General features: G+C 51.4%; 1 protein-coding gene across 2 annotated transcripts; it reads right to left on the minus strand.

Annotated features, from left to right (window-relative positions):
• Positions 1 to 5,801: 5,801 nt before the first annotated feature.
• Positions 5,802 to 20,731, minus strand: PVR (PVR cell adhesion molecule). Of its 2 annotated transcripts, none has more exons than XM_067721062.1 (8): positions 20,402 to 20,731; positions 17,262 to 17,621; positions 14,854 to 15,159; positions 13,303 to 13,420; positions 9,922 to 10,070; positions 8,900 to 9,028; positions 7,113 to 7,144; positions 5,802 to 6,467 (listed from the first exon to the last, which is right to left on the minus strand). In XM_067721062.1, exons 1-8 carry the CDS (start codon positions 20,481 to 20,483, stop codon positions 6,396 to 6,398), a joined length of 1,248 nt encoding a protein of 415 aa, XP_067577163.1. In that variant the 5' UTR covers positions 20,484 to 20,731; the 3' UTR covers positions 5,802 to 6,395. The 2 variants fall into 2 exon arrangements, with proteins under 2 accessions (XP_067577163.1, XP_067577164.1); XM_067721063.1 differs by lacking the exon at positions 20,402 to 20,731 and adding an exon at positions 19,265 to 19,328.
• Positions 20,732 to 27,442: the final 6,711 nt, after the last annotated feature.

Below are 27,442 nucleotides of genomic sequence, written 5' to 3' on the forward strand. Positions count from 1 at the left end.
TGTGCTATGCAGTAAATCCTTGATGTTTATCTGTTTTATGTATAGTGGGGTGTATCCTATACTCCTAATTTATCCCTCCCCCTGCCTTTCCCCTTTGGTAACCATAGTTTGTTTTCTGTGTCTGTGAGTCTGTTTCTGTTTTGTAAACAAGTTGACTTGTATCTTTTCTAAGACGTGCTACCCTTTATAAGCAATTAAAATTTTTTTTCTTTTTTTAAACATTTATTTATTTTTTGGCCGCGTTGGGTCTTCGTTGCTGTGAGCGGGCTTTCTCTAGTTGTGGCAAACGGGGGCTACTCTTCATTGAGGTGCGCGGGCTTCTCATTGGGGTGGCTTCTCTTGTTAAGGAGCACGGGCGCTAGGCACGTGGGCTTCAGTAGTTGTGGCTTGCGGGCTCTAGAGCGCAGGCTCAGTACTTGTGGCTCGCGGGCTCTAGAGTGCAGGCTCAGTAGTTGTGGCACACGGGCTTAGTTGCTCCGCAGCATGTGGGATATTCCCGGACCAGGGCTCGAACCCGTGTCCCCTGCACTGGCAGGCGGATTCTTAACCACTGCGCCACCAGGGAAGTCCCTGGAAGGTTTTGAGGTGGTGTTCCTGGGGTCAGAATCCTTCCAGGATCTACCCTCAGTCCTCTTTGCTGCAGGTTCGAGATTTCCCGTCTGTCTGCCTCAGACGGGTCGTTGCAAACCCTGCCGTTATTTCCAAGTGTTGCCGTCGCAGTCTTGGGCCGCAACCAGATTGACCAAACCGGCCTTATTCTGGTAGGAGTTTGGTGTGCAGCAGAAGTGGAGTTTAGGGGCCAAAGGGATTCTGATGAATTTTCACTGTTAAACCTCAGGAGCAAAGGTTCTGTGAGCATCGAGAGGCAGGGCATAAAGCAAAGCCAGTTATTCTAGATTTTTCAGTTCCTGAAGCTTCTCTCTCTCTCTCTCTCTCTCCTCTCTCCCTCCCTCCTTCCTTCCCACCTCCCTCTCACATAATGATTTTGATTCCTCTTAAAATAACTAAAAGTCAAAGTTTATTATAGAAAATTTAGACAGAATGAACTCAAAAGGAAGAGAGTAAAATTCAGCCATCTTCCAACTGCCCAGAAAGAGCCACTGTTAATACCACGTGTTAATTCCATCCTGTGTCCTGCAGCCTTCATCCTGGTTTCTCCCCAGCCCCAGCAAGTAGATCCTGGTTGGTCCAAGCCTCCCCCATTCTTCTGGCCAGGGATTGGTTGAGCGGTGGGTAGTGCTGGCCAATCAGAGCTGAGGGGAGGCTCCTGTGGAAGCTCCCCCAGAATGGGGTGGGCTTCTTCTCCAGCTAGGTGTTTGGCTGCGATGTCTGGAATGCAGCAGCCACCTTGGCACCAGCTTGAGCATGACAACCAATTTGTGGAGGAAAACAGAGTAAACAGCAGAGAAGCAGAGCTGATCCCTACATGTAGTACTTGGAGTCCAACTAGACAATCCAGTTGTTTGCTTTTAATCCCAGCCTGGGGAGTCCGCGGCGGGGGGAGGAAGGGCGCTCTCTGCTATTGGCACCTGAAGCATCCACACTGTTGCATTTTCAAATACTGACAAAGGTTCTCTCGTTGACTGAACTCTGCTCAGGCTCTCCTGAACTTTTTTCCAACTAGGGTTGACTTTTGACTTCTGTGTTCATCTCTGCCTTGTCCAGTTTTAGCAAGAATCCTTCTAAGTTAGTTTAACTGGAACTGCCCACCCTTGATATCTGATCACCTTTGATATCTGTTTGGGTTCCCCCCCCCCCACGCTCAGGTGACATCTCATCCAGGAGGAATCCCGTTAGGTCAGTGTAGCCAGAATCCTTCTTACCCTTAAGGCTACTGAAGCTGAATCCAGCCTCTGTCCCCTGACACTGAAGTAAATCTTGGAGACAGAGTTTTGGGTGAAGTAGAAAAGAATAGCTTTATTGCTTTGCCAGGCAAAGGGGGCCATGGTGGGCTCATGCCCTCAAAACTGTGTGTCCCAACCTGGAGGGGGCTGTGAGGAGTTTTAAAGTGTGGTTCAAAGAGGGCGTGGTCAGTTCACCGCCATTCTTCTGATTGTTTGGTGGTGAGGTAATTGGGAGTCGGCATCATCAACCTTCTGGTTCCAGCCAGTCTGGAGTCTCCGTGCTTGTGGGCAGCATACCATTAACTTCTCCCACCTGGTGGGGGCTTCAGTATCTGCAAAACAGCTCAAAGATCTTGTTATGTGTATCCCTTGAGGGGGAACCAGGACGTTGCCCCAAGGCTGCACTATTGTTTCTTTTGACTGTTCCTCCCTCGTCTCTGCATCCCCTCCCTTGCCTAATCAGCAACTGTTTGAACCTGCCGTTGGAACTCAGGGAAGGTCATGGAGGCTGAATGAAGCCGATTTCCTGTAATCAAGAAACAGGGGGGCACAGAAAGGCTCCCGTGTCTAGGAGCCCCGCAGGGTCCTGCTCTGTTGTTTTCCATGCACTGACTCAGCCTGCTCCTTGGCTATAAGTCCCCACGTGCACATGCTGTATTTGGAGTTTTCCCTATGGCAGACGCTCTCTACCCCTATGGCGATGACGCCTTCCCCTTGAGTAAAGTCTGCCTTTTGCTTTAACTGGTATCATTAAGTAGTTTTTTTCGTTAACAGTTAGAATATTATTTTTTTCTTTCACGATTCACCTATCCTTCGTGAATTTAATTGGTTCCTAAAAATTCTGCCAGCAAGCGCTGGGAAATGAAAAAAATGTTTCTATCAAAATTAAAAATTTTTTTTTATTGTGATAAAACCCACATACAATTTACCGTTTTAAAGTGTACAATTCAGCGACATTTAGTACGTTCACGATGTTGTGCAATCATCGCCGCTGTTTCCAGAACATCTTTACCGTGCTAAAGGAAACTTTGAACCCATTAAGCAGTCACTCCCCATTGTCCCAGGCCCTGGCAAACACTAATGTCTTTTCCGTCTCTATGGATTTTTTTTTTAATTGAAATATAGTTGATTTACAATGTTGTGTCAGTTTCTGTTGTACAGTAAGGTGATTATATATATGTATATACATATATATGCATATATATACATTCTTTTTTCTTTTTTAACATCTTTATTGGAGTATAATTGCTTTACAATGGTGTGTTAGTTTCTGCTTTATAACAAAGTGAATCAGTTATACATATACATATGTTCCCATATCTCTTTGTCTCTATGGATTTGCCTATATTGGCTATTTCATATAAACGGAGTCATGCACGACGTAACCATGTGTGCCTGGCTTCTTTCATTTAGCATCATGTTTCCAAGTTTGTGGTGTGGATCAGTACTCCATTCCGTTTCATGGCTGGATAATATTCTATTGCATGGATAGACCAGATTTTGTTGATCCATTCATCTCTTGATGGACATTTTTGTTGTCTCCACGATTAGCTATTGTGAACAGTGCTGCCATGAGCGTTCGTGTACACATATGTATTTAAGTACCTGTTTTCAGTTCTTTGGGGTATCTGCCTAGGAGTGGAATTTCTGGGTCATTTCATCATTTTTTTAAATGAATTTTTATTTATTTTATTTTTGGCTGCATTGGGTCTTTGTTGCTGTGCATGGGCTTTTCTCTAATTGCGGTGAGCCGGGGCTACTCTTCGTTGCGGTGCGCGGGCTTCTCGTTGCGGTGGCTTCTCTTGTTGCGGAGCACGGGCTCTAGGCGTGCGGGCTCAGTCGTTGTGTCTCGCGGGCCCTAGAGCGCAGGCTCAGTAGCTGTGGCGCATGGGCTTAGTTGCTCCGCGGCATGTGGGATCTTCCCGGACCGGGGCTCGAACCCGTGTCCCCTGCACTGGCAGGCGGATTCTTAACCACTGCGCCACCAGGGAAGTCCTCATCATTTTTTTAATAAGTTAGATTTCAGTAGCGCAGGCATTCTCACCCTGAGAAATCTGCAGTCCCGAGGTTTCTGGGGATCTCGCAGTAACTCAAAGCAGGATGGTATTGGTTTGGTTTGAGCCCCCGCTCCACTTACTCTGTGCAGGAGCAGCCGGGGATGGGGAGGGTTTGGGGCTCTCTAAGCCTCTCCACGATCTTCATCAGACCCTCTCCTCCCCATTCTCCACTGTGGATAAGTGTGGTTTTCTCAGTCTAATGTGAAGTTTACACAACATCTATACCAAAATTCTGGGTCCACTCTTGACTCTTGGCTCTGTGAAATCCACACATCTTCCCCCCAAGACACTCTGTCATATCCATCACTGGTAGGAACAGAGACCCATGACTTCTATGGGGGACCATTTGTCAGTGTCTGTCACAACGACAGGGGCTCTGCTCTTTGATCCAGCAATTCCACCTCCAGGGTGTGTCCCAATACACATGCAAGGTCATGCACTGCAACATGGTACTAATAGTAAAAGGGTGGAACCAACACAAATATCCATCCATAGGGGCCTGGTTGAAAAACTCCTGGACATTGCCCTGTGGAGGAGGGCCGTGTGGCTATAGAAAGGCTGAAGATGCTCTCTCTGAATTTCCAGAAAACTTCAGTAATAAAAGCAAGGTCAGAGCAGTGTGTATGAGATGTTACCTATTGTGGGGAAGAGAATATATATGTATATGTTTGTGCATCAATACACTTACCAGGAAGTAGTGCCACGGTTATCTGAGATGGAGCAGGGGCCCAGGGTAGAAGTGGCAGATAGAATAATGAGTCCCCAGAGATATCCAGGTCCTAATCCCTGGAACCTGTGAATATGTCCCCTTACATGGCAAAAGGGACTTTGCTGATGTGATTAAATTAGGGACCTTGAGATGGGGAGTTAATCTTGAATTGTCCAGGTGGGCCCTAAATGTCATCACAAGGGTCCTCATAGGGGAAAGAGGGAGGCAGGAAGGTCAAAGAAGGAAGAGGGCAATGTGATGATGTAGCAGCGAGAGAAATAGTGATGTGATGCAGGGCCGTAAGCCAGGGAAGGCCGGCCGCCTTTAGAAGCTGGAAAGGCAAGGAAAGGGCCTCTCCCCTGGAGCCTCCAGAAGGAACCAGCCCTGCCGACACCTTGATCTCAGCCCCCTGAGACTCGCTTCAGAATTGTGGCCTCCAGAACTGTAAACAGATAATTTCGTGTTTTTTCAAGCCACCAAGTTTGTGGTAATACAATTCCCCTGTCTAAAGGGCACAGTTCAATGGTTTTTGGGTATATTACGTTATTAATTTTTAAAAGTTGGGGTAGCATAGAGATGACAAAAATGATCTTTGGTGTTAGTTGCAAAAAGATTACGACTTATTGAAGGCTCAGATGGTGGTTAGCATTTTTTAGCCATAAAGCATTTTAAAACTGAGGTGTGTACATTGTTTTTAGACATGATGCTATTGCACACTTAATAGACTACAGTGTAGTGTAAACATAACTTTTTTTTTTTTCTGTTTAGCTGTGCCGCATGGCTTGTGGGATCTCAGTTGCCTGACCAGGCATTGAACCCGGGCCATGGCAGTGAAAGCGCTGAATCCTAACCGCTAGACCGTCAGGGAATTCCCATCATGACTTTTATATGCACTGGGAAACCAAAAAATCCACGTGACTTGCTTTATCGCGATAGTCCGGAACTGACCCCGCGATATCTCCGAGGTATGCCTGTATTTTGTAGTTAAAAGAATTGAAAAAAGAGAGAGAGAGAGAGAAGTAAGACATGCTCTCCCCCTGGTGTCTGAGAACCCTGGGGATTCGTGTCCTTGGGGCCCTCTTGATCCAAGGTCTTCCCTCCACGCCTTTGGTTCTGTCTCACATGGTGACGGTCCATGCAAAACTCTGTCCCTCCTCAGTTCCCACAAAAGGTCCCCTCGCACACAGCCACTTGAGGTGTAATAAATAAACTTTAATGAGGTGTTTGGGGGCTAGGGACGGACAAGGGGTTTATGTGGCAGCAAGGCAACCAGTCTCCCTTTGTGTCCCTGACGCTGTGGAGCCCCACTGGCCTTGTCACCCCCTTACCACTCCCATGCTGCTGGGTCGCATCTCTTTCCCGTCCTTCTCTGTTCTGCCTTCTCCCATCTGCCTAGAGAGAAGCCCCAACCCTTCTCAATTTCTCTTGCAGAGTGGCTCATGCACTGCATTCTGCCCCAAGGTCTCTATCTCTCTAAGGTATTTTCTCCAACAGACAGTTTGAACTCTCTGTCACACTTGCAGTGTAGTAAACCGTAACCGTGTGTAAACAGCATTCCTGAGTTCTGTGACTCCTTACACGGAGTCACTCAACCTGAGGGTTGGTCTTGAGGACCCCTGAACTGTGTTGTGAGGCAGAGGGGACACTCTTGAGGTCTGGCACGGGAAGGGTGGCCGGTGTCTTTGGAGGGAGACGTCATCCATGGAGGTGGGGTGGGTGTCCAGCTGCGAGGCCCACTTCCTCACCAGCTCCAGTGAGGACTCTCTCTGTTCAGTCCCGATGCTGTCACCTCGTGCCCTCTGTCGGTGGATCCTGGGGAGAGCTGGCATTACAGCCAACAGCTGAATAGATGACATTCTGGAAGGGGGAATACACAACCTTTAGCCTCAGGCCCTTCCAAAACAATGCTTCCCGCTGAAGCCCAGCATGCAAAGAGCTGCAGGCCTGCGCCTCTCCCCGCCCCTGGAAGCCAGGGCAGCACTTCTCCAGGTGTGGTCATGAGTAGGGAGGGGAGGGACGGGGTGCCTATGAAAATTCAGGTCCCCAGGTGCCAGCACAGACCCACCAGACCACTCTCAGCGGGTGGAGCCCAGGAACCTGCAGTATGTGTGTATGTATGTATGTATGTATTTATTCATGCAGGCATGCGTGCCAGCCATACCGTGTGGCCTGTGGGATCTTAGTTCCCAGACCAGGGATTGAACCCGGGCCCTCGGCAATGAGGTCACGGAGTCCTAACCACTGGACCGCCAGGGAGTTCCTGGAACCTGCGTTTCAGGAAACCTTACGGGGATTCTGCCCAGCAGGAAGGGTTTGGGAACTGATGCTCGAGGCCTTTGAAGAAAAGATCCAGGACCTGACTCCTGAGGCCGTGCTGACTTTTGGTTAAGTGCTGCAGGTGCCCAGAGAGGCCTGGCCCCTCCTTGGGAAAGCCCACAGTGATTAATCTGTGGTTCATGCAGAATTCCCCCATACCCTTCTCAGCTCCATTACCACACCTACCCCATTAGCAGACGAGCTGCGCAGGTTCCAACCTGAGGAGACAGGAGGAGAAGTGGTCAGAAGTGAATGACAATGCTGGAAGGTATGGGAGGAAGGCACGTGTGGGTGACCAGGCCCCCTGAACTCTAAGTCCTGGCTCTGCTACTGATGTGGGGGAATCGCTTCCCCGAATGGTTTCTACGTGTATAAAACACAACTGGGGTATAGGCTTCATCTAGTTATTCATTCAGTTATTAAGTATACATAAATATTTACTGAGCGCAGGCTCTGGAACCAGATGGAAGGGTTCAAATCCCAGCTCTGTCCTTTAGCAGCTGTGTGACCATGGGTAATTGACTTAACCTCTCTGTGCCTCAGTTTCCTCAACCATCAAACAGGGATTTATTCAGCAAATAGAAAATGTCTACTTTGTGCCAGGTGCATTCTAGGTGCTGGGGATATGGATGTGGTGAGCAAAATAGACAAAAATCCCTCTTCTCATGGTGCCTATGGTAATAACAATAGGCGTATTAGTAATAGTGATAATAATCATAGCTTATATATACACCCAGTGTGTGGCTTACAGGGTGCCAAATGCTGCACTAAGTACTGTACCTATATTATAAGGTACAGTCAGTCCCATTTCACAGAGGAGGAAACTGAGTCATAGAGAGTAAGGCATTTGCCCATGGTGACGCAATGAAGCGGTAGAGTGTGGGCTTAGATACAGGTAATCTGGCTCTGGACGTCATGCGTTCAGCAAACACTTACTCAAATGCCTCTTTTGTGCCCGACCCTGTGGTAGGTGGTGCTGAGGACATAGCCATGGCCATGACACTTCTAGCTCTGCCCTCCTGGGGCTCCCAGTCCACTGGAGAGACAGACAAGTCCCCACACAGTGATGTCCCTGAGTGGGCAAGGCTGGGGTGGGGGAGCCCAGAGCAGGTGCTTGGCTCATTTCGGGAAAGATCAGGGAGGGCTTCCTGGAGGAGGGGGCCTCCCGCTGGGATGTGAGGAGGCCATTTTGTTTAGTGGTTGAAGGAACAAAGCTTTGTAGCCAACAGAACTGCCTTCTACTCTTGACTTTCCAGCTGTGTGCCAGCTGGCAGGTGACATCACCTCTCTGAGCAAACATTTCCTCATCTGTAAAATGGGCTTATAGCGGGACTCTCTTTGCAGGGTGGTTGTGAGCATTCAAGGGGGTTGTGCGCAGAAAGTGCCTGGCATGGAGAAAGTGCTCAGCAAAATGTAGCTCTTTTGATTACAGAATTAGCTGCAGGGCTTTGGCAGAGGGAGCTGTGCGGATGCTGCTCCAGGCAGCAGAACAGGCTTGCAAAGCCGTTGAGGTGAGAGAACATCAGATCCTTTTAGAGCTCGGGATGGGGCACCAGTTCCTGCCACCCCGCTCCTTTCCGTGAGAGCAGGGAGGGAGCCAGTCGTGAGCAAGACAGAGGGAAGAAAGCTGGGGTGGGGGTTAAATGTTATTCCACCCTCCATCCATCCGGCAGGAGCTCCTGCGTCACCTGGATTAAAAGCCAAATCCTTACTGTGGCCTTTGAGGATCTACAGGCGCTGCTCCCACTGTGTAAAATGAATCACTGATGCAATGAATCAAACTGCCTGGTCTCAGTGTCCTCGTCTGTCAAATGAGAGAACCTCATGGTATTGGGGTGAGGATTCAGTGAGAGGCTGCCACGTGGAAGGCTTAGTGCAGAGCCTGGCACATAGTAGGTGCTCAATTATGTTAGCTGTGGTGATGTTCATTTATGGCAGACAGGCAGGGGATGTTGCAAAAAAAGGGGACTCACGGGAGTTTCTGGATTTCCGGAAATAAATCAGGAGCCCCAGCAGGAGTAGACCAACCAGGATGGTAGTGAAAGTCAGGATGATAATGATCTCAGAGGACAAACCCGAATGTGATGGCTCCCTGGGAAGTCCTGCAGGAAGAGAAGGAAGGAGAGATTTAAGATGAGAGACTTTGGGCTTTTTACCTGCCCCCAAAATATTACCCTTCGTTTTTTAAGGAAGCTACCACTCTGCTTCCCTCAGTCTATATGGTTTAGGTGGACTTGACCCCACCCTCTGGTTCCTAGGATGGGACTTTGACCTGGGCCTGGCCAATCAGAGCATTCCATTCTCCCTGGCTACTGTGATTGGTTCATGGGGGTGGGGGTGTTCTGTGACTTAAGTTGAGCCAATGAGAGCCAGCCCTGGGATTTTGGCTAGATTATTGAAAGTGGTGTATTCTTTCCCTTGGGATTTCTAAACTGGTGGGCTGTGAGCCTGTAGCTGCTGAGGACCATCTTACCTTCCTGAGGGGAAAGGCTGCCAGGGAATAAAGCCAGCATAGAGAAAAGCAGAGACAAGAGAGGTCAAGAAAAGTTCCTGGGTTACATAGTTGGAGCACCTGGATCTAACCATACCTGAAGGTGTCATTCCAATAACGTCCCATTTTTGCTTGGACTATTTTGAGTTGTGCTTCTATCAACTGCAAATGATAGAGTTCTGTCTAATACACTTGGAAAGGCCTTCCTGAGTCCATTGGGAAAAGGCATCACGCAACTACCCCAGCCTGGGTTTGCAGAGGGGCTGTGTCCAGGTGGCTATACAGTGGTTCCAATGGTACAGATGTTGAGTTAACAGAGGGTAAAGCTGATCCTGTTGAACCTTCCGTGAGGGGGCTTAGGGGAAGGATGGGAGCTAGAGAGCATTCTTGTGGCTGAGGGACTCGTTTAACCAGGGACCACCTCTAAACTCCTCCTTCAGAGGGAATCCTACCGCGATTTCCTCTTTTGATCTTTCTGTTCTCCCCACCCAGGGGGCTTCTTACCTGTGACCAGGACGGTCACTTCTGCCTGGCCAGTCCCTAGGGCGTTGGTGACAAGGCAGATGAAAGTCGTGTTGATGGACTCGTCCACGGTATGGATCAGGAGCTGGGCGCCCTGGGCCACAACAGAGGGTGGCAGGGGTCCCATGATCCTAGGAGAGACAGATGGGTGAGGAAGTGGCCTCAGTTGGAGGCCTAGAATAACAGGTGATGGGGCACTCACTGTATGCCGGGAATACAGAAACCCTCACGCCATCTACAGTACAAGTTGAGAGCAAGCCTGGAGTTCTCCCAGCTCTGCCTCTCACACTCCCATCCAGCCAATTGGCAGATCCTGTCTGCCCCACCTTCAGAATCTAGCCTGAGTCTGACGACTCCTCAGGGCCTGAGCAGAGGCCCGAATGAGGTGAGGGTGAGCCGTGTGGGTACCGATGGGAAGAGCATTCCAGGCATAGGGAACAGCATATGTGAAGACCCTGAGGTGAGAGCATAACTGTAGTGTTTGAGGATCTACAAGGAGACCACTGTGGATATAGAGGTGAGAGCAAAGGACCACGGCCACCACCCTGGTCTGTTCCCCCTACTCCTGGGGGAACCTTCTCACTGGGCTCCCTATTTCCACCCCCACTCCCACCCCGCTCTGTCCCGCACTCAGCATCTGAGAGACCTTGTTAGAACTAAGTCAGCTCGGGGACTTCCCTGGTGGCGCAGTGGTTAAGAATCTGCCTGCCAGTGCAAGGGACACGGGTTCAAAGAAGCCCGAGCACCGCAACTAAGAGCAGCCCCCGCTCGCCGCAACTAGAGAAAGCCCGCGCGCACCAACGGAGACCCAATGCAGCCAAAAATAAATAAAATAAAAAAAATTATATATGTAAAAAAAGAACTAAGTCAGCCCAAGTCCCTCCTCTGTCCAGAGCCCTCCAGTAAAGGAAAATTCCTTAGCACGGGCACAGGTCCCACACAAGCTGGCGCCCTGATGCCACTGACCCCTTTGCTCTCGCCTCTATATACATGGTAGCCTATTTGTTGATCCTCGAACACTCCAGTTATGTTCCCACCTCAGGGTCTTCGCATATGCTGTTCCCTATGCCTGGAATGCCCTTCCCATCGGTACCCATACCGCCCACCCTCACCTCCTTCAGGCCTCTGTTCAGACGTCACCTTTGTAACGCCTTCCTTGGCCACCCTCTTTCAACTGCAGTGACCCCCTTCTCACCCTCCTCCTCTGCTTTATCTTTTCCATGGCATTTATCACCACCTGACACACTCTGTTCTTGACAACGTTATCTTGTTCACTTTTTAAAATTAAAAAAATATATTTTATTTTGGCCACGCCCTGAGGCTTGTGGGATCTTAGTCCCCCGACCAGGGATTGAACCCTGGGCCCCTGCAGTGAAAGCGCAGAATCCAAACCACTAGACCACCAGGGAATTCCCATGTTACCTTGTTGAATTGTTTCTCTCCGCCATCGGAATGGGAGCTCTGAGAGGGGAGGGAATTTGGTCTCTTTTATTTACCAAGGTTTGTGGGTCAGCAGCATCTGGCACACAGTGAGCAGTCAAGAAACACTGGTTGAATGGATGGAGGAGACGCAGGCATGGATTTGGGCTGCAGAGCTGGCACGGAAACCCGGCTGTGTGGCTCGTGAGCCTGAATCATGGCGCTTTGGGGCAGGAAGGTTAAGGGCCAGCCATCAATACCAATTGAAAACCTTCGCCCGGCAGTTCCTCTGGCCAACCGTTGAGACACGACTGTGGCTGCCCACAGAGATGGACAGACGGGCATGCTCACCACCATGGCATTTGCATAGTCGAAAACAGGAGAGCACCTCCGTGTCCCCATTTGGGATTGGTTAAATCATTGAAGGGCTCGTCTATGATGGAATCTGAGCACCATGAAGAAGGGGGCTGTGGGTATTTTGAAATGCATAGAAGATAAGGACTGTTGGCTAGATGGAGACAGAAATGGACTGATGGGCAGGAATGTGATAAAGAAGTACATGAAAATATCAGAGGGAGAGTCCACGTGGTGGGGTTTTGAGTGTTCACTGGAAAATTCTTACAACTTTTCTGTATGTGTGAAAAATTTCCTCATAAAGTGTTGGGGGAAAATAGATCTATGTGTCTTGACATGGAGAGGTGTTCATGAGATTGAGGAAATTTTTTTTTTTTTTTTTTTTTTTTTGCGGTACGCGGCCCTCTCACTTTTGTGGCCTCTCCCGTTGCGGAGCACAGGCTCCGGACGCGCAGGCTCAGCGGCCATGGCTCACGGGCCCAGCCGCTCCGCGGCATGTGGGATCTTCCCGGACCCGGGCACGAACCCGTGTCCCCTGCATCGGCAGGCGGACTCTCAACCACTGCGCCACCAGGGAAACCCGAGGAAAAATTTTAAATTGTACATACAGCACAGTTTTTGTTTAGAAATATTGGAAAAAAAGACGGGAAGGATATATAACAAAGGGTAACAGTGGAGGTGTTCTGGAGGTGACTGGGTACATGACTACAGATGCTATTTTCTCCTTTTTACTCATAACCGTATTGTCTAAAGTTTCTACAATGCTAAGTTATTTTTGAAATAAGAAAAAAAGGCCCAATAAAAATTACATAAGACATGGGACTTCCTTGGTGGTGCATTGGATAAGACTCTGCACTCCCAGTGCAGGGGGTTTCGATCCGTGGTTGGGGAACTGGATCCCACATGCCGCAACTAAGAGTTCGCATGCCGCAACTAAGGAGCCCGTGTACCGCAACTACGACCTGGAGCAAGCAAATAAATAAGTTTAAAAAATTACATAAAACAATTTACCCCTTTGCCTTTATCTTCCCCCACTTGTAACCCCGGCCTCGGTATGAATTTGAGGAAATTTTCTCATTGCTCTGCCCGTCAGTCAAGAGAACGGGGTGGGGGCGGACAGTATTTGCTCTGTGAGCGGTGACTGGGCAGGTAACACGTGACGGCTGGGGAGGTGGCACAGCCCAGAGGTTGGGAGTGAGACGCCGATGGGAGGCTCACCTCTGTGCCCCACGGCTGTGTGCCCGGGCAGATGATGGCAGCTCCTGCGGCCGAGCTAATCTTTAATCCAGGCCTGGCCATAGTGCAGACTGTGCCTGGAGTGTGGGGATCACGTGGCTTCAAGCTAAGTACAGCAGGCATGCCGTGAAGAGCAGGTGTGTCAGCACACCTGGACTAAAGCACCTCATAAACTCTGCACATGCAAGCCAGACATTTTCCTGGGGGCCGCCAGTTAACTGCTTGTTCTCTTTTTACTTTCCTGCCTACACCTTCCTCCCTCAGACCCAGGAGTCGAGGTCCCCAAACCCCTCATCTCTCAGGACCCAGGGAGCTGGGTTCCCAGCCCCTTCTCCCTCTGACCCAGGAACTCACGTGTTCCAGTCGTAGCCTGTGGGCTCTGGTTTGCTGCGGACGTCACAGTGCAGGGAGGCCTCACTACGGCCGATGTACCAGTTGCCATCATAGCCGGATATGGAGACCTCGGGGGGGTCTGGGGGAAACAGATACACAGGCTCAGAGACAGAGAGCTTTCGGAGGGGCCTAAAGATAGTTGGGATTCATGTCACAACAGGAAAAGGGCCTTGGTGGGTTTTGGGGAACAGCTCAAGGTGGAGAGGCCTCCGAGGGGTCTGGGGAGATGGGTTCTACCCCCCGGCTCCGAGAACAGAAGTCTGGGAGTCCTCAGCAGGGTGCCAGGAGGTGGGGCACAGAGAGGGCTTCTCAGGACCTGCTTCTCTCTACTGGTTTTCCTGGGTAAAGCCAGATCCTGGTATGCCTGGGCTGTCCTGTGAGAAGAGGCCTCCTTGGCGCTCATAATACACAGGAGTATATTCAAGGCTCTGATAAGTCCTGCAGGAAAGAATCCTGGAGGACCCTGTTTCAGCCTGCTGCTTATCCAACTCAAATGTGATCGACAGGGGAGATTTTCAAAGTCCCCCGAGGGAAGGCCAATGAGATAGGGTGTTTGTGTGTGTGTGAGGTGGGGGGGGGGTGCTGAGGGAATCAGTACAGCACCTACTGGGGAGGGAGTATTCGGTATAGACAGTGATGGGAGGACACAGCCCATAGACGAGCCAGTGTAGACAACAGTGGGCTAGAGAGAAGTATAGACTACACTGGAGCCAGTGTAGACCTCTCTCCAGGGGATCCATTGTAGACAATGTTGTGGGTCGGTGTGAGAGTGCCTGGGAGAACCCGTGTAGAAAACGCAGGCTTCCAGTGCAGCAGTGGTCACGGGCACCTCTCTAGACAACACAGGGAACAGTGCCAACTCCCCACAGCTGGTGGCCTACATGACTGGTGTAGACAGTGAGGGCAGCGCTGTCTGGGGCCCAGAGGAGCCAGTGTAGATGGTTGGTAAGGCAGGGTAGAAACGGACAAGGGAGTTGGTGTAGATGGTGGGGAATTGGTGTAGCAGTGTGCACAAGGTCAGTGTGGCCAGTTGCCCAGGGAAGCAGGTGTAGGCGCTGTGTGTAGACTGGCCTCAGAGGAGCCCACATGGGGCGTCCGTGTAGGCAGTGGCCAGGGTAGACAATCGGGGAGCAGTGTGGACTGTGGCCTAAGAAGCTGGTATAAGCCTTCCCTGGCAGCCCAGTGGTTAGGACTCTGTGCTTCCACTGTAGGGGGCACGGGTTCAATCCCTGGTCGGGGAACTAAGATCCCGCAGGCCCCGCGGCGCAGCCAAAGGAAAAGAAAGAAGAAGCTGGTATAGACAATGAAGGACAGTGCCGTGTACGGCCCGGGGGGGCCGGTGTAGGCGATGTGCGGACGGGGGGAGGCAGTAATCAGGGAAGCCAGTGAGGATGATGGGGGTGAGGTTGGAAGTGGCCTGGGTGGGGTGGGGGGTCAGTGTAGACAACGGTGGGGGAGGGTAGAGACAGCCCGCAGACCCTCCTGTCATTGCTCACACTTGGGTCCACTCACAGGGCACGCTGAGGGTCATGGGCAGTACCACCCGCTCCTCGAAGCTCTCGTGCTCCACTCTGCAAGTGACATTCTTGCCATCCACATGGCTGGAAGGTATTAAGGTTAAGAGACTGATGACGGTGACAGTGCCGGGCAGGGGCCCTGGCACCTGGCTTGTATTGGCCATCTTGTCGAGGGGCGGGGACCAGGAGATGCGGGCGGGTGGGCGACCCCCCGTGGAGATGCAGTGGGCCACGGGCACAGGCTCCAGGCTGAGCTGGCTGCGCGGGACCTCCCGGGTCTCAGCCTTGTTCTGAGGCTGGGCTGGGGGGAAGAAGCAAAAGGGACGGGTCACTCCTCACCTGCAGTCATTCAACAAACATCTCAGCAGCAGAGGAGGGCGGCTCATTGAGGGGACAGGATGCGGCCAGGTTCAAATCCCAGCTCTGCCCCTGAGCAGTAGGGTGGCCTTGGGCAAGTCCATGCCTCAGTTTCCTTGTCTGTCAACTGGGTGTAATGAGAGGATCGCTGGTGATGAGAATTTGCAGGTAAAGCTCTTAAAATGGTACTTGGCGTGTAGTAAGTGCTCAATATATGTTATTATTATTGGTAATTGGACACATTGCCTGGCTCTGTGATGGGCAGTGTTGAGGACCCAGCAACGACCGAGACAACCCCACCCCTGCCTTCATGGGGTGGACTTTCCAAGGTGAAGACAGACGTCCCGAGGCAGTGAGGACTCAGAGTGGGCAAGGCTGGGATGGGGGAGCCCAGAAGGGGTGCCTGAATCTGGGGGGCGGGTTTACGGAGGGCTTCATGGAGGAGAGGGAGGGATGAGCCGTGCCCTGGAGGTTCAGAGGGAAAGTGACTGGCTCAAGGTTACACAGGTGTCAGCGACAGAGCTGGACCTCCCCACAAGGTCTGTCTGACTCCAAAACTACCTTGACCATTTCTTTTTTTTTTTTTTTTTTGTGGTACGTGGGCCTCTCAATGCTGTGGCCTCTCCCGTTGCGGAGCACAGGCTCCGGACACGCAGGCTCAGCGGCCATGGCTCACGGGCCCAGCCGCTCCGCGGCATGTGGGATCTTCCCGGACCGGGGCACGAACCTGTGTCCCCTGTATCGGCAGGCGGACTCTCAACCACTGCGCCACCAGGGAAGCCCCTACCTTGACCATTTCTTAATCATCCTGGTGATTCCAAGACCTGGGGTTTCACTTGGTTCCTTTCGCCTCAGTACCTGTGTTCTTGTTACTGAAGATTTCTCTTTGACTCATTGGTTCTGTTTTACCCTCATCCTAAATCATAAGACCTGAAGTCCCAAGTTTTCTGAAATGACGACAGTTGCCTTTGGTTGGGTACTGTGTGCCAGGCACTGTTCCAAGCACTTAATCTTTCCTGAGTCATTCATGCAAGGCCTGGGACAGTTCCTGGCACATAAGCAGAAAAGAGACGTCAGCTCTTATTCAACCTCATAGCGGATCTCCATTTCACAGATGAGGAAATGAGGCACAGAGACTTTGTACTCAGCTGTCAAGAGGAGGGCCTGTCATGTTTTCCCTGGTGCTCATAAAAATGAACACATGGGGGGCTTCCCTGGTGGCGCCTGCCGATGCGGGGAACACGGGTTCATGACCCGGTTCCGGAGGACCCCACATGCCGCGGAGCGGCTGGGCCCGTGAGCCATGGCCACAGAGCCTGCACATCCGGAGCCCGTGCTCCACAGCGGGAGAGGCCACAGCAGTGAGAGGCCTGCGTACCGCAAAAAAAAAAAAAAAAAAAAAGAACACATGGTTCCATGACAATGCCAAGGATGTCCCCCGCCCCGCCACCCCGCCCCACTGGGTATCAGAATCCCCTCCTCCCAGTCTGTCTATTTCAGCTCTCCCTTCCTCACCAAAGGAAGTAACAATAACTGACCCCCTATCACCAGCTCACAGAGGCCTCTGCTCTAAGCAGTTCACCTGGATAAACTCCCGGGACCCTCAGGACAGCTTTCTGAAGGCACTGTTTTTACTAAGCCTATTTTACAGATGAGGAAAGGAGGTTCCCAAGCTGGTAGCGGCTTTTCCGCTTTCCAGGGCCCTTCCTGTCCCCACCCCTTTCTTGCACCAGCCACTCCCCCCCTTCCCGCTCCCCAGCACCCCATCCCCTCCATCCCCTCCATCCCCTCCATCCCCTCGGCCCTCAGTCTCCAAGATCTTACTTCCCAGCATCTCTAGTACTCTCTTTTGGTCCTCCAGCCCCTCCCCTCTCTAATCTCCCCTTCTGCATCCCTGCCCCACCATTGCCCGACCTCCTTCTTTTGTCCCCACGGAATCTCTAATTGGGAGGGACTCTCCCTCCCTCCTGGGCCCTTCCCTCTCTTTGCTTACCTCCCTACCCCGCCCCACACCCCTCCCTTTCGGCCCCCCTCCAACCGGCTCACCGAGCACCCGGAGCCAGGTTCGGGCGCTCCTGTCGCCGTTGGGGAACGTGGCGAACTGGCAGGTGTAATTGCCTTCATCTTCGGCGCGCAACCCCCGCACGGCCAGCGATGCGTCTCGCAGCTCCTCGCCTGGCCTGGCGGCCACGAACTCCAACCGGCCGGGCTCCGGGAAGCTGGGGCCCTGGGTGGGGTGGAAGACCGCCACGCTGCGGGAGGCCTCCGCCAGCTTCTGCCGAGTCCAGGTCACCTGCGTCACCGTCACGTTGTGCCCCAGCGGCTGCAGTTTGCACGGCAGCTCTGTGGTGTCGCCCAGGAAGCCGCGCACCTGGGCTGGGGCCAGCACTCCGATTGTCTCGGTCCCTGCGGGGAAACACGGGGCGAGTCACACCCGGGTGTCCCTGACCTGGATGGGGAGAGGCGCCTGGGAGGTCGCTCACCTGGGTCTTGGAGCCCCTTAGTTGGGAGTGTGTGTGGGGAGGAGGAGGGAGGTGGGGAGGGTCAGTCCGGATCCAGGGATGAGGGTAGGGCGGCTGGACTGGGTCTGCAACCTGGTCGCTCCCGTTCAGTCGGGCTGTTAGTACCGTATTTCCTCTATCTCAGCATTATCACTTTTTAAAATTGTGGTCAATATTGTGGTTAAAAAATTAAAATTGCCACTTAAACCATTTTAAAGTACAGTTCAGTGGCAGGAAGTACATTCACGATGTTGTGCAACCACCACAAACTTTTTCATCACCCCGAGTCATCAAATTTAAGATGTCATTTACAGCACGACCCGTCCTCAGTGGTTAGAGCATCCTGGATTTAGAGGTGTGGAAAGGGGAAGAAACTCTAGGTCTTAGAGTACATGAAATAAAGTATTACTGCTCTTACTCTGTGCGGACTCAGGTTGGGAAAATGTTTGTAGGGGATCCTAGCACAAGAAGGGAGGTGATCATAGCCCCAGCATTTTGGATCCCCTCAGATCTCTGCTGTGAGGCTTCCGGCAGTTTCCTTAATCTCTCTGATCCTTTTCCCTAGTTTGTAAAATGGGACTAAGAACAGTTAACATTCATGGGTTGCTTACAAAGATCGGGGCTGTTCTGAGCACTTTACACATCTCCCAGCATTCAGGCCTTAAACAGCTCCTTGAGGTAAGCACTACCGTCAGCCCCACTCTAGAGGGAAAGCAAGGCACAGAGTCTTGTGCTCCAGGTCACACAGAGCACAAGTGGCAGAGGTGGATTTGAACCTGGGCCATCTACAATTAAGACCCCTGATCTCTCATCCACCAGGCTCCAGATGAAAATCTTTCTGCCCAGGGCCCCCTGCACACAGTAGGTCCTCAATATGTGTTGGCTTTGATCGATATCAAGAAACACAATGCTGTGCGTCCTTATTAATAATAATAAGGATAAGAACAAGGTGAGAAGGAGTCACGTGCTTTGACTCTCAGTCCTGCTACTCACTAGCTGTGGCCTCTGTGCTGCTGGTTTCACTCCTCTGAGCCTCAGTCTCCTCATCTGTAAAATGGGGGTGGTTATAGCTTAAGAGGGTGTTGGGAGGACTAAATGAGGAAATTTATGTAAAGGGATTAGATATGCCAAGCACCCTATACAGGGGAATATTATAATTATTGTTATGAGGAAGAGGAGGCTGGGAGGTAGTGGACTGGGGTGCTTGGAGTGTGCTGTGTTGAGGGAGGGCACGGTCTGGACACGAGGGGATTGTGGAGCGGTGAGCATGCTAGTCTGGCTTCGAATGCCGGGTCCACCGTGGACACGCTGTGCAGCTCTGGGCAAGTGAGTCTCCTTCTCTGATGAGTCTCCTGGGAACCCCCTTGTTTATGAGCTGCCGACGTAGGCTTCATGGGTGAAAAGAAAACACCCAGGCTTTCAGCAAATTGTCTCTCTGAGAATGACATGTCACCCTTCCAGAAAGCCTTCCACTCTGCCTCTGTCTGCATCCTCCATGCCCTGGGTCCAAAATCCTGGCTCTAGCAATGACATCCTGATGTGGCTCACCTCTTTTCTTTGGTTTTTCTCCCTCCATGAGGCAAGACCGCTCTGGGCAAGTGAGTCTCCTTCTCCTTCTCTTGATGGCAAGACCGCTATGAGGATGAAACTGGATGAAGTGGCCTTTCTCTGGCTTTGTACTGAGTAATAGCTAGGCCCGAGCTCCACTGTGTGGCAGGCACTGGGCTGCTCCCTTAGGTGAGGCCTCCTCCAACCCTCTCCAAGGGCCCATGAGATCCACACTGGGAGCACCAGTAGTTTCATCCCCATTGGTCAGAGGGGGCACGAGAGCCTTGCAGGTTCAAGCTACTTGCCTAAGCTAACCAGCAAGTGAGGGGCAGAGCCTGGCTTGAGACCTTTGGGGACATGGCCAGACTCTGGTTTCCCCAAGCCTGCATTCAGTGTTGTTACTGTTCACCTGAATTATCGTTATCATTATTGTTCTTCTCCAGTGCATCTGACCTAGCTCAGCATCTTCCCAAGACACGGTTTTACTAGGCAGGTAGAATTCCACCCCCTGCCCCGTCCCCAACACACATTTTATGGAAACAGAGAGCTTAGGTCACTTTCCTGAGCTCACACATGTATTAAACGCCGAAAGCTATTTTGAGCCCACCGCAGTCTGACATCAGTGCTGTCTCCCCAGTAACTTGGAAGGCTGCCCATAGTAGGAACTCTATAATAAACGTGTGTGAGATGAATGCATGCATGAAGGAACGGCCGTGTCCTTAGAGTCAGACATGTGGGGTCCAACGGCAACGGGGTTATGTGCCGCTGCTCCCTCCCCCCGCATCAAGCATCCTCTGTCATTGTCAGCGGGTTATTGGGGGCTGGGGAGAAGGGTCCGCTTGTAGCGAGCTGGGTCAAGAGGTGTGGTGCCCGGGCGTGCGTGAGTCGCCTTCCATCTTATTTTTTCCCCCGGAGGCTGGCCCGCCCTGCCCTTCAGAAATCTCCCAAGGTCCGGTGGCTTTCCAGGAAGCCGTCAGGAGAGTCCGCCCCGGCCCGGCGTTTCTCCATCCCTGGGGCGGAGGGGAGCACAAAGCGAAGGGCGGTACGCTCTGCCTTGGGGAGCCCAGGGGGCCGGGCCCAGGCGGGTGGGGAGGGAGAGGGGGAGCAGGGGCCGCTCGACCGCGTGGGGTCACTCACCGGCTCCCGAGGGCGCCCGGGACAGCGACAGCAGGGACAGCAGCAGCAGCGGCGGCCAAGCTAAGGAAGCGGCTTGGGCCATGCTGGGCGCGCCGCCGCCTCCTCCGCTCGCCCTGCCAGTCGCGCGGCCGCCGCAGGTCCTGGCCAGGAATCCTGGCGTCACTCAGCCGCCGAAGCCTAGGGGAGGGAAGGGGGAAGTTCTACCCCTTCCCTCCTCAGACTTGCAGCGGGGAAGAAGTAGAGAAGAAGTAGAACTGGGCTCCCGGGTCCCCGCCCGCTCCCGGGGCTCCCGCCGAGGCTCCGGTACTGCCCCTCCCTCCGCGCCTGCGCTGACACTTGTCACTAGGGCAACATCACTAGGAGGTGGGTTCTGATTCGAGGAAGCTTCGATATAAGGATCCCCATGTGACAGGCGAGGAAACTGAGGCCCGCAGAGAGGTTCAGCGACTTTCTAAAGTTCAAGATTGGCGAGGGACAGAGCAGAGATTCGAGTCTATAATCAGGACAGATCCTGAGTTCCTAAGCTCAAAAGCTTAAATCCCCTGGGTTCTTGTTGGGCAAGTTGCTTCTCCTCCTGAGGCCTCAGTTTTCTCATCTGAAAAATGAACAGGATAACAGCACTCACCTCACGGGAGGGTTTGTAAGACTTAACTGCTTAGCCCAATTCCTGGTATATCGTTTGTACTCAATAAACAGCTATCACAATGACAACAACTGTTGCTTTACAGTTATCGTCAAATAATAGTGCTGGTGAGAATGACGGCTCATTCATTTTTCATTCCATAGATATTGAACCAGGCAGCATTCCAGGCACAGGGGATGCAACAGAAAATAAAACAGACAAAAATCCCTGCCTTCACGAAGCCCACCTTCTGTCGGAGGGAAACAGACCATTAACAGACCGATACACAGACCAGCATCATGTCTAGAGGTGATGATGGTTAGGGAGCAACATATAGAAGAGAGAGAGATGAGAGACACCAAGACAGAGACAGAGGAATGAGAGAGGAATGGAGATAAACACACTCAGAGATGGCCCCTGGGAGATGGGGAGAGAGAAAGAGAAAAGACACAAAGATAGAGACACAAGACAGATAGTGAGACGGGAGAGAATCGAGAGGCGACAGAGAGACCCAGAGAGCCCTATGCTGATACAGAGCTTGGGAGACTTGCTGGTCCCCAGCCCTGTTCATCCCAGTCATGATCCCCACTTGGCCCACTAGCAGCTCTGACCCTTGTTCTGTGACATCCCCATATCTTTCTAGAAAATTCCCCCTTTGGACTTTGGCCAGTTTGGAGGGCTCTGTTCCCTGCTGCCCTCTCTGACTTGGCCCCAGAGCCCACTCCTGGCACACAGCTGTGGGTGGGTGGCTCTGATGCATGGTGTCTCTCACTCTGCATGTATGTAGGTGAACTTCTGAATGGAAATGTGGGAGCTGGTCTCTGGGAAATCTCTGTATTTTCTGGCACTCTTGTTCTGGGCCTCTGAGTTATTTCCAAATTGGGAAATTGTGGCCACTGCTATGCTTCTCCCCTGGACCGTGATGTCACCTCTGGGGTTCCCCCTCCTCCCAGGGCTCCCAGCCACGCTTACTGTGGTTGCAGCAGCCTCCTCTCTGACTCTGGATGGTCAGAGGCTTCCCTCTTTCACCCCTGCCAATGTTTGGACTTCAGATTTGGGGCCCACCTCACCCCATATTCTGCCTCTTCCCCACTGGACATCTGACTTCTCGGTGACAGGAGTGGGGCCTCTGTCTGAAATCAAATCATTAGAGCCTTGGTCCTGAACAATCCCACGCAATGCAGATGATACAGCCTCCGTTACTGAAGCTCAAAATTGGGGGCGGGGCTGAGGGTCAGGGATGCGGTGAAGGTTAGGGATGAACTCAAAGAGGGGGACAAGAAAAGGGAGGTTCTCAGGGATAAGATGTGGTGAGTGTCAGTAGGAGGGGGAGGGCCTTTGGTGACTGGTATTCCTGGGGAAAAACCCCTTGAGTCAATAAATACTTGGGAAGGCCAAAAGGCCCAGGCTGTCAAAATTGCTGAATTAAATAAAAAGTCTTGCTGCAGGTCTGGGTGAGGCTGGGTGAGGACGTGACGGAGGGAGATGGGTGCCAGCTGGAATGGGTGGGTTGAGTTAAGGAGGTGTCTGGTTCCCCTGACAGCCCCTCTGCTGGCTCCTTTCCACCTCTGAGCCCTGAGGGGTGGTCTGGGGTCTCACTGAAACCACCCTCCTCTGGTTCCCACAGCTCCCTGGGCTCCGCCACCATGGCCCTTTGCTCTTCGTATTCATTCAATGAATACATATTTATTGAGCAGCTACTATGTGCTCGGCCCTGTCCTAAGTGCTGAAGATACAGTAGTGAGCAAGAGACAAAGTTCCTGTCTTCCTGGAGGTACCATGCTGGATGGGAGTTGGGAAGAGAAAGATAATAAAAAAGTAGACAGGTACTCTGTATACCAGGGGATGATAAAAGCTATGAAGGAAAATAAGACACGGTAAGGAGACAAGGAAGAATTTCTCCAATATTCCTCCTTTGTGGCTGCCCAACACTTTTGACTCTACTCCCTCCAGCTTCCCCTGCATGTCCCTCCTTCCCAAGGCAGAAACAAACAAACAAACCAAAAAACCCTCACAGCTTTAGTGTTTCTTTCAGCTGGTACAAGCCTGTGAACTAGGTGTCACCAATTGACTTGCATTTGGAGGGGACAACACAAGCCAGTTCTGAGCAGATGTTTTAAAGTTATGGCCTGGCTCATCCATTGTTCTTCTTCTTTGGTTCCCATAACTGCCTGTCCCAGATGGGGCTGCTCCTTCAGCCATGGTCCCAGGACAAAGAATATGTGTGAAGAAGAGCCACAGCTGACCTGCTGTCAATGTGTAACATGAGTGAGAAATTGATGAGCAAATCATCAAGATTTAGGGGTTGTTTGTTATTGCAGCAAAATCCAGTGAAAGCTGACTGATAGAAAAATCATCTCTGAGATGGGGTGTTGAAACCCAAATGAAGTCAGCTCCATGATTTCCTGGGGATAAAGTATTTCAGACACAGGAAGAAGCAAGTGCAAAGGCCCTGAGGCACAAACCTGCTTGCTGACTTGACAAAGGGGCTGGTGTGGCTGGAGTAGGAAGAGTAATGGGAAGTATGAGGAACAGTTCAGAGAGGTAGGAAGAAGTCAGATGTTATGAGACTTAGTGGGCCATGGTAAGATGTTGATATTTTATGGAGGTGGGAAGACCTTGGAGGGTTTTGAACTGATTTGATCACACTTGTGTTGTATCTTCCCGGACTGGGCTGGAACCCGCGTCCCCTGCACTGGCAGGCAGATTCTTAACCACTGCGCCACCAGGGAAGTCCCCAGACTTGTGTTTTAACAGGATCCCTCTGGCTGCCCTGTGGGGAACAGGCTGTAGTGGGTGACAGGTTGAAGCCAGTGGGGAAGTGACTGCAATGGTCCAGGTGAGAGGTGATGGAGGATCATTGCTGGGTGGTGGAAGGGGAGGTGAGACGAAGCGGTTGGATTTGAATGTAATTTGAAGGTAGAGACCCAGGGAAGGAAAGAAATCATAAAGATCAGAGCAGAAATAAATGAAATAGAAACAAAGAAAACAATAGCAAAGATCAATAAAACTAAAAGCTGGTTCTTTGAGAAGATAAACAAAATTGATAAACCATTAGCCAGACTCATCAAGAAAAAGAAGGAGAGGACTCAAATCATTAAAATTAGAAATGAAAGAGAAGAAGTTACAACAGACACTGCAGAAACACAAAGCATCCTAAGAGACTACTACAAGCAACTCTATGCCAATAAAATGGACAACCTGGAAGAAATGGACAAATTCTTAGAAAGGTATAACCTTCCAAGACTGAACCAGGAAGAAGCAGAAAATATGAACAGACCAATCACAAATAATGAAATTGAAACTGTGATTAATTTCCGCACCCAAAAGAATCACCTGGAAGCTTGTATAATCAAGCAAATATGAATATATTTCTTTAGTCTTCCCTCCCACATAGAAAAAAAATAAATAGTAGCATTGTCCTGCCTCCTCCAGCTTTTTACCTGCTTTTATGTCTTTCTACACAAGGACATAGCAAGCTGCCTCATTCATTTATTCATTCATTGGTTTATTTGTTCATTCATTCACAGCTGTACAGCGTTCCATTGCATGAACACGCCATAAACTTTGAACCTGTCCTCAGTGGATGGGCCTTTCAGGTGTTTCCAACTCTTTTCATTTGCAAACATCCTGCCTGGAGTAACTGTGTCCACGCCATTTCCCATGCGTGTGACTGTATCAGTTCCATAGGTTCCTAGAAGCTGATTTGCTGGGTCAGAGGGCATGTGCACTTGTGGTTTTGGAGGATGTTGACAAATTGTCATCCCCTACTCTTGCCAGCCAGTGTTTCCTACCCATGGATGCACACGGTAGTGAACTGAAGCTTTTAAAATTTCAGATGTGGGGACTTCCCTGGTGGCGCAGTGGTTAAGAATCTGCCTGCCAATGCAGGGGACGTGGGTTCGATCCCTGGGCTGGGAGGATCCCACGTGCCGCGGAGCAGCTAAGCCCGGGCGACACAGCTACTGAGCCTGCGCTCTAGGGCCTGCGTGCCGCAACTACGGAAGCCCATGCTCTGCAAGAGAAGCCACCGCGGTGAGAAGCCCGTGCACCACAACGAAGAGTAGACCCCGCTTGCCACAACTAGAGAAAGCCTGCGCTCAGCAACGAAGACCCAATACAGCCAAAAATAAAAAATAAAATTTCAGATGTGAAGTTTTGCCCCAAAGGATTTGATGTAGGAACCTGGAGGCTGGCTGGGAGGGTGGGAAGGGAAAGAGAGGGAGGGAGGGAGGGAGGGAGGGAGGGTGGGCAGGAGGCAGAATGGGGCGGGGAGAAAGGCAGCGGTGGGGGGGGAGGGGGGACAGAGATGGAGGCTGGGGACAGTGGGGTAGGGGTTGGGGCTCCTGAGTGTGACTCCCTTGGTTCCAATTCCATCTTCACCGACTAATAGCTGGTGATGCTAAGCAACCTATATTGATTCTCTTGCCTCCTTTTTCTCATCTGGAAAATAGGGGATCATAAAAACCTGTGGTGATGGTTAAATAGGTTACTTAGAAATAAGTTCTGTGGCTACAAAGGTTATTTATTTTGCTCTCGACAAATGGTAGCTGTTATTACTGGCGTCCCGGGGCTTGGGAGACCACCCTGTATTACCTCGCCGTGCACCCTGGTTAGGAACGACTGCCATGGGCAGCAGAGAGTCATCGAGTTTTATGCAGGGCGAGGACCTCGTGACAGAAGAATCTCATGTTCCTCACGTGGAAAACAGCTATGACAAGCCCTGTTGTCCTGCCCTCTTTGCGGTGTGGGACAGGGGATGGGGTGGTGGGGTTGGAGAGGGCAGAACTTCCATCTTCTATACTCTGAGGCTAGGCAGGAAAAAGCCGGCAAAGAAACCCCCAAATAACAACCACCTTCCGGTCCTCCCCCAAGAGCTACCAGAGCAGGCACGTCCCCCCTCTCACCTCCCACCAGCCCCCCGAGCCTCACATCCATTTGGGATGTACTGGTGCCTCTCAGTGGTTGTTCCCCTCCATTCTCCCCTTCCAGTTCAGCAGTTCTCTCACTGCCCATGGAAGGAAATGAGAGCTGCCTGCCCCCTCCCAGCCTACTTCTACCCACTGATGACTCATCAGAGCCACACCCTGTGAGGCAGAGTCCAGGTTCTAGAGCCTGGTTTACTAGTTCCTGCATGACCTGGCCCCTGACGGAAGTCTCTTCCTCTCCCCCTTTAAACGTCAGCCAGCCGGAAACCCTTGTAATCCTTCTAAACAAACAATGTTTGCTCACCTTCAGGCCAGAACACTTTCCCTCTGTTCTTCACTAGCTAATGGCTCCCACTTCAGGTCACAGGTGAGCCATCCCCTCTTCCAGGAAGCCTTCCCACACTCCCCAGCCTGGGCAATCCCTCCTCAAGTCTCCCCGAGCCCACTGAGCTCTGCTGTCCCAGGCCTGCCCACTCTGAGTTGTCACTTTAGGGATACATCTGTCACCCACTGGGCTGTACGTTCCACGGAGGCAGAACCCAGGGCTGTGCAACTCACAGCTAGGCAGTGACAGTTCGACTTGCTCATCTGTAAAATGGAGCTAATAATAGCATCTACTTTCCAGAGTTTGGGGAAATAAATGGAAATGATGCATTAAAGCCCTTTAGTACAATGTCTGATAAATATCACCTTCATATATGGCTGTTCTTGTTGTTAATTATCTTAATGTTTTCTCCAGTACAGCTGACCCCTCCCACAGAATGACCTCTTGGACCCCCAGTCTGGACCAGAAGCCTTCTCAGGGCTCCCATGTCCCAGCCCTGACTACTCCGGGTTGTCACTATCTGGGGATGATTCTGTCTCCCCCCACTGCACTGTGAACCCTGGGAGGGCAGGGGTGTGGCTGTGATGGTCCCCTCTGGGTCCCCAGTACTGCCCAGCACAGGACTCCACACAGACCAGTTGCTGGAGGAAGGCGTGTTGAACGAATGAATGAATGACTTTAGTGATTGTTTGATCTCTGATTGTTATATGTCCTTTATTCCTCTTTCCTGCTCTAGTATATACCATTATGTTTTCTGTAAATACTGGAATTTAGAGAAAACTTACTCATTAGCTTGTGTGTGTGTGTGTGTGTGTGTGTGTGTGTGTGTGTGTGTTTATAAGAGAGCGATATGAAGATAGAGATAGATAGAGTGAGCCTGAGAGAGCTTGAGGAAGAGCCTTTGAGTATGTTTGAAAGAGGAAACTGCTTTTGACTATGCTGTGGGTGGGTGGGAAGGGGTGTGGAGGGCTGAGGACGTGGGCGAGGAATGGGCTGGATTTTGGAGATGAAATCTGTAAACTGTGAAGGCAGAGACCAAGTCTGTCTTGTTCTTGGCAGTGCTGCCGGCATCTAGCATGAGCCTGCCACGTAGAAGTTGCTCAATACATATTTTTTGAATGAATGAACGAGGCATTCATTCAATGTTAAAATAGCCTAGGAATCTT

This window comes from Pseudorca crassidens, chromosome 20, assembly GCF_039906515.1.
Source record: "Pseudorca crassidens isolate mPseCra1 chromosome 20, mPseCra1.hap1, whole genome shotgun sequence".
NCBI lineage: Eukaryota > Metazoa > Chordata > Mammalia > Artiodactyla > Delphinidae > Pseudorca > Pseudorca crassidens.

Coding starts and splice junctions, on each gene's coding strand:
- PVR (XM_067721062.1), bottom strand. CDS start 20,483: ATGGCCCAAGCCGCTTCCTTAGCTTGGCCGCCGCTGCTGCTGCTGTCC. Junction 10,071..13,302: donor ACAGGCTACGACTGGAACAC/GTGAGTTCCTGG, acceptor TGTCTCTCCTAG/GATCATGGGACCCCTGCCAC. Junction 7,145..8,899: donor CCGGAAATCCAGAAACTCCC/GTGAGTCCCCTT, acceptor CTGTCTCCTCAG/GTTGGAACCTGCGCAGCTCG.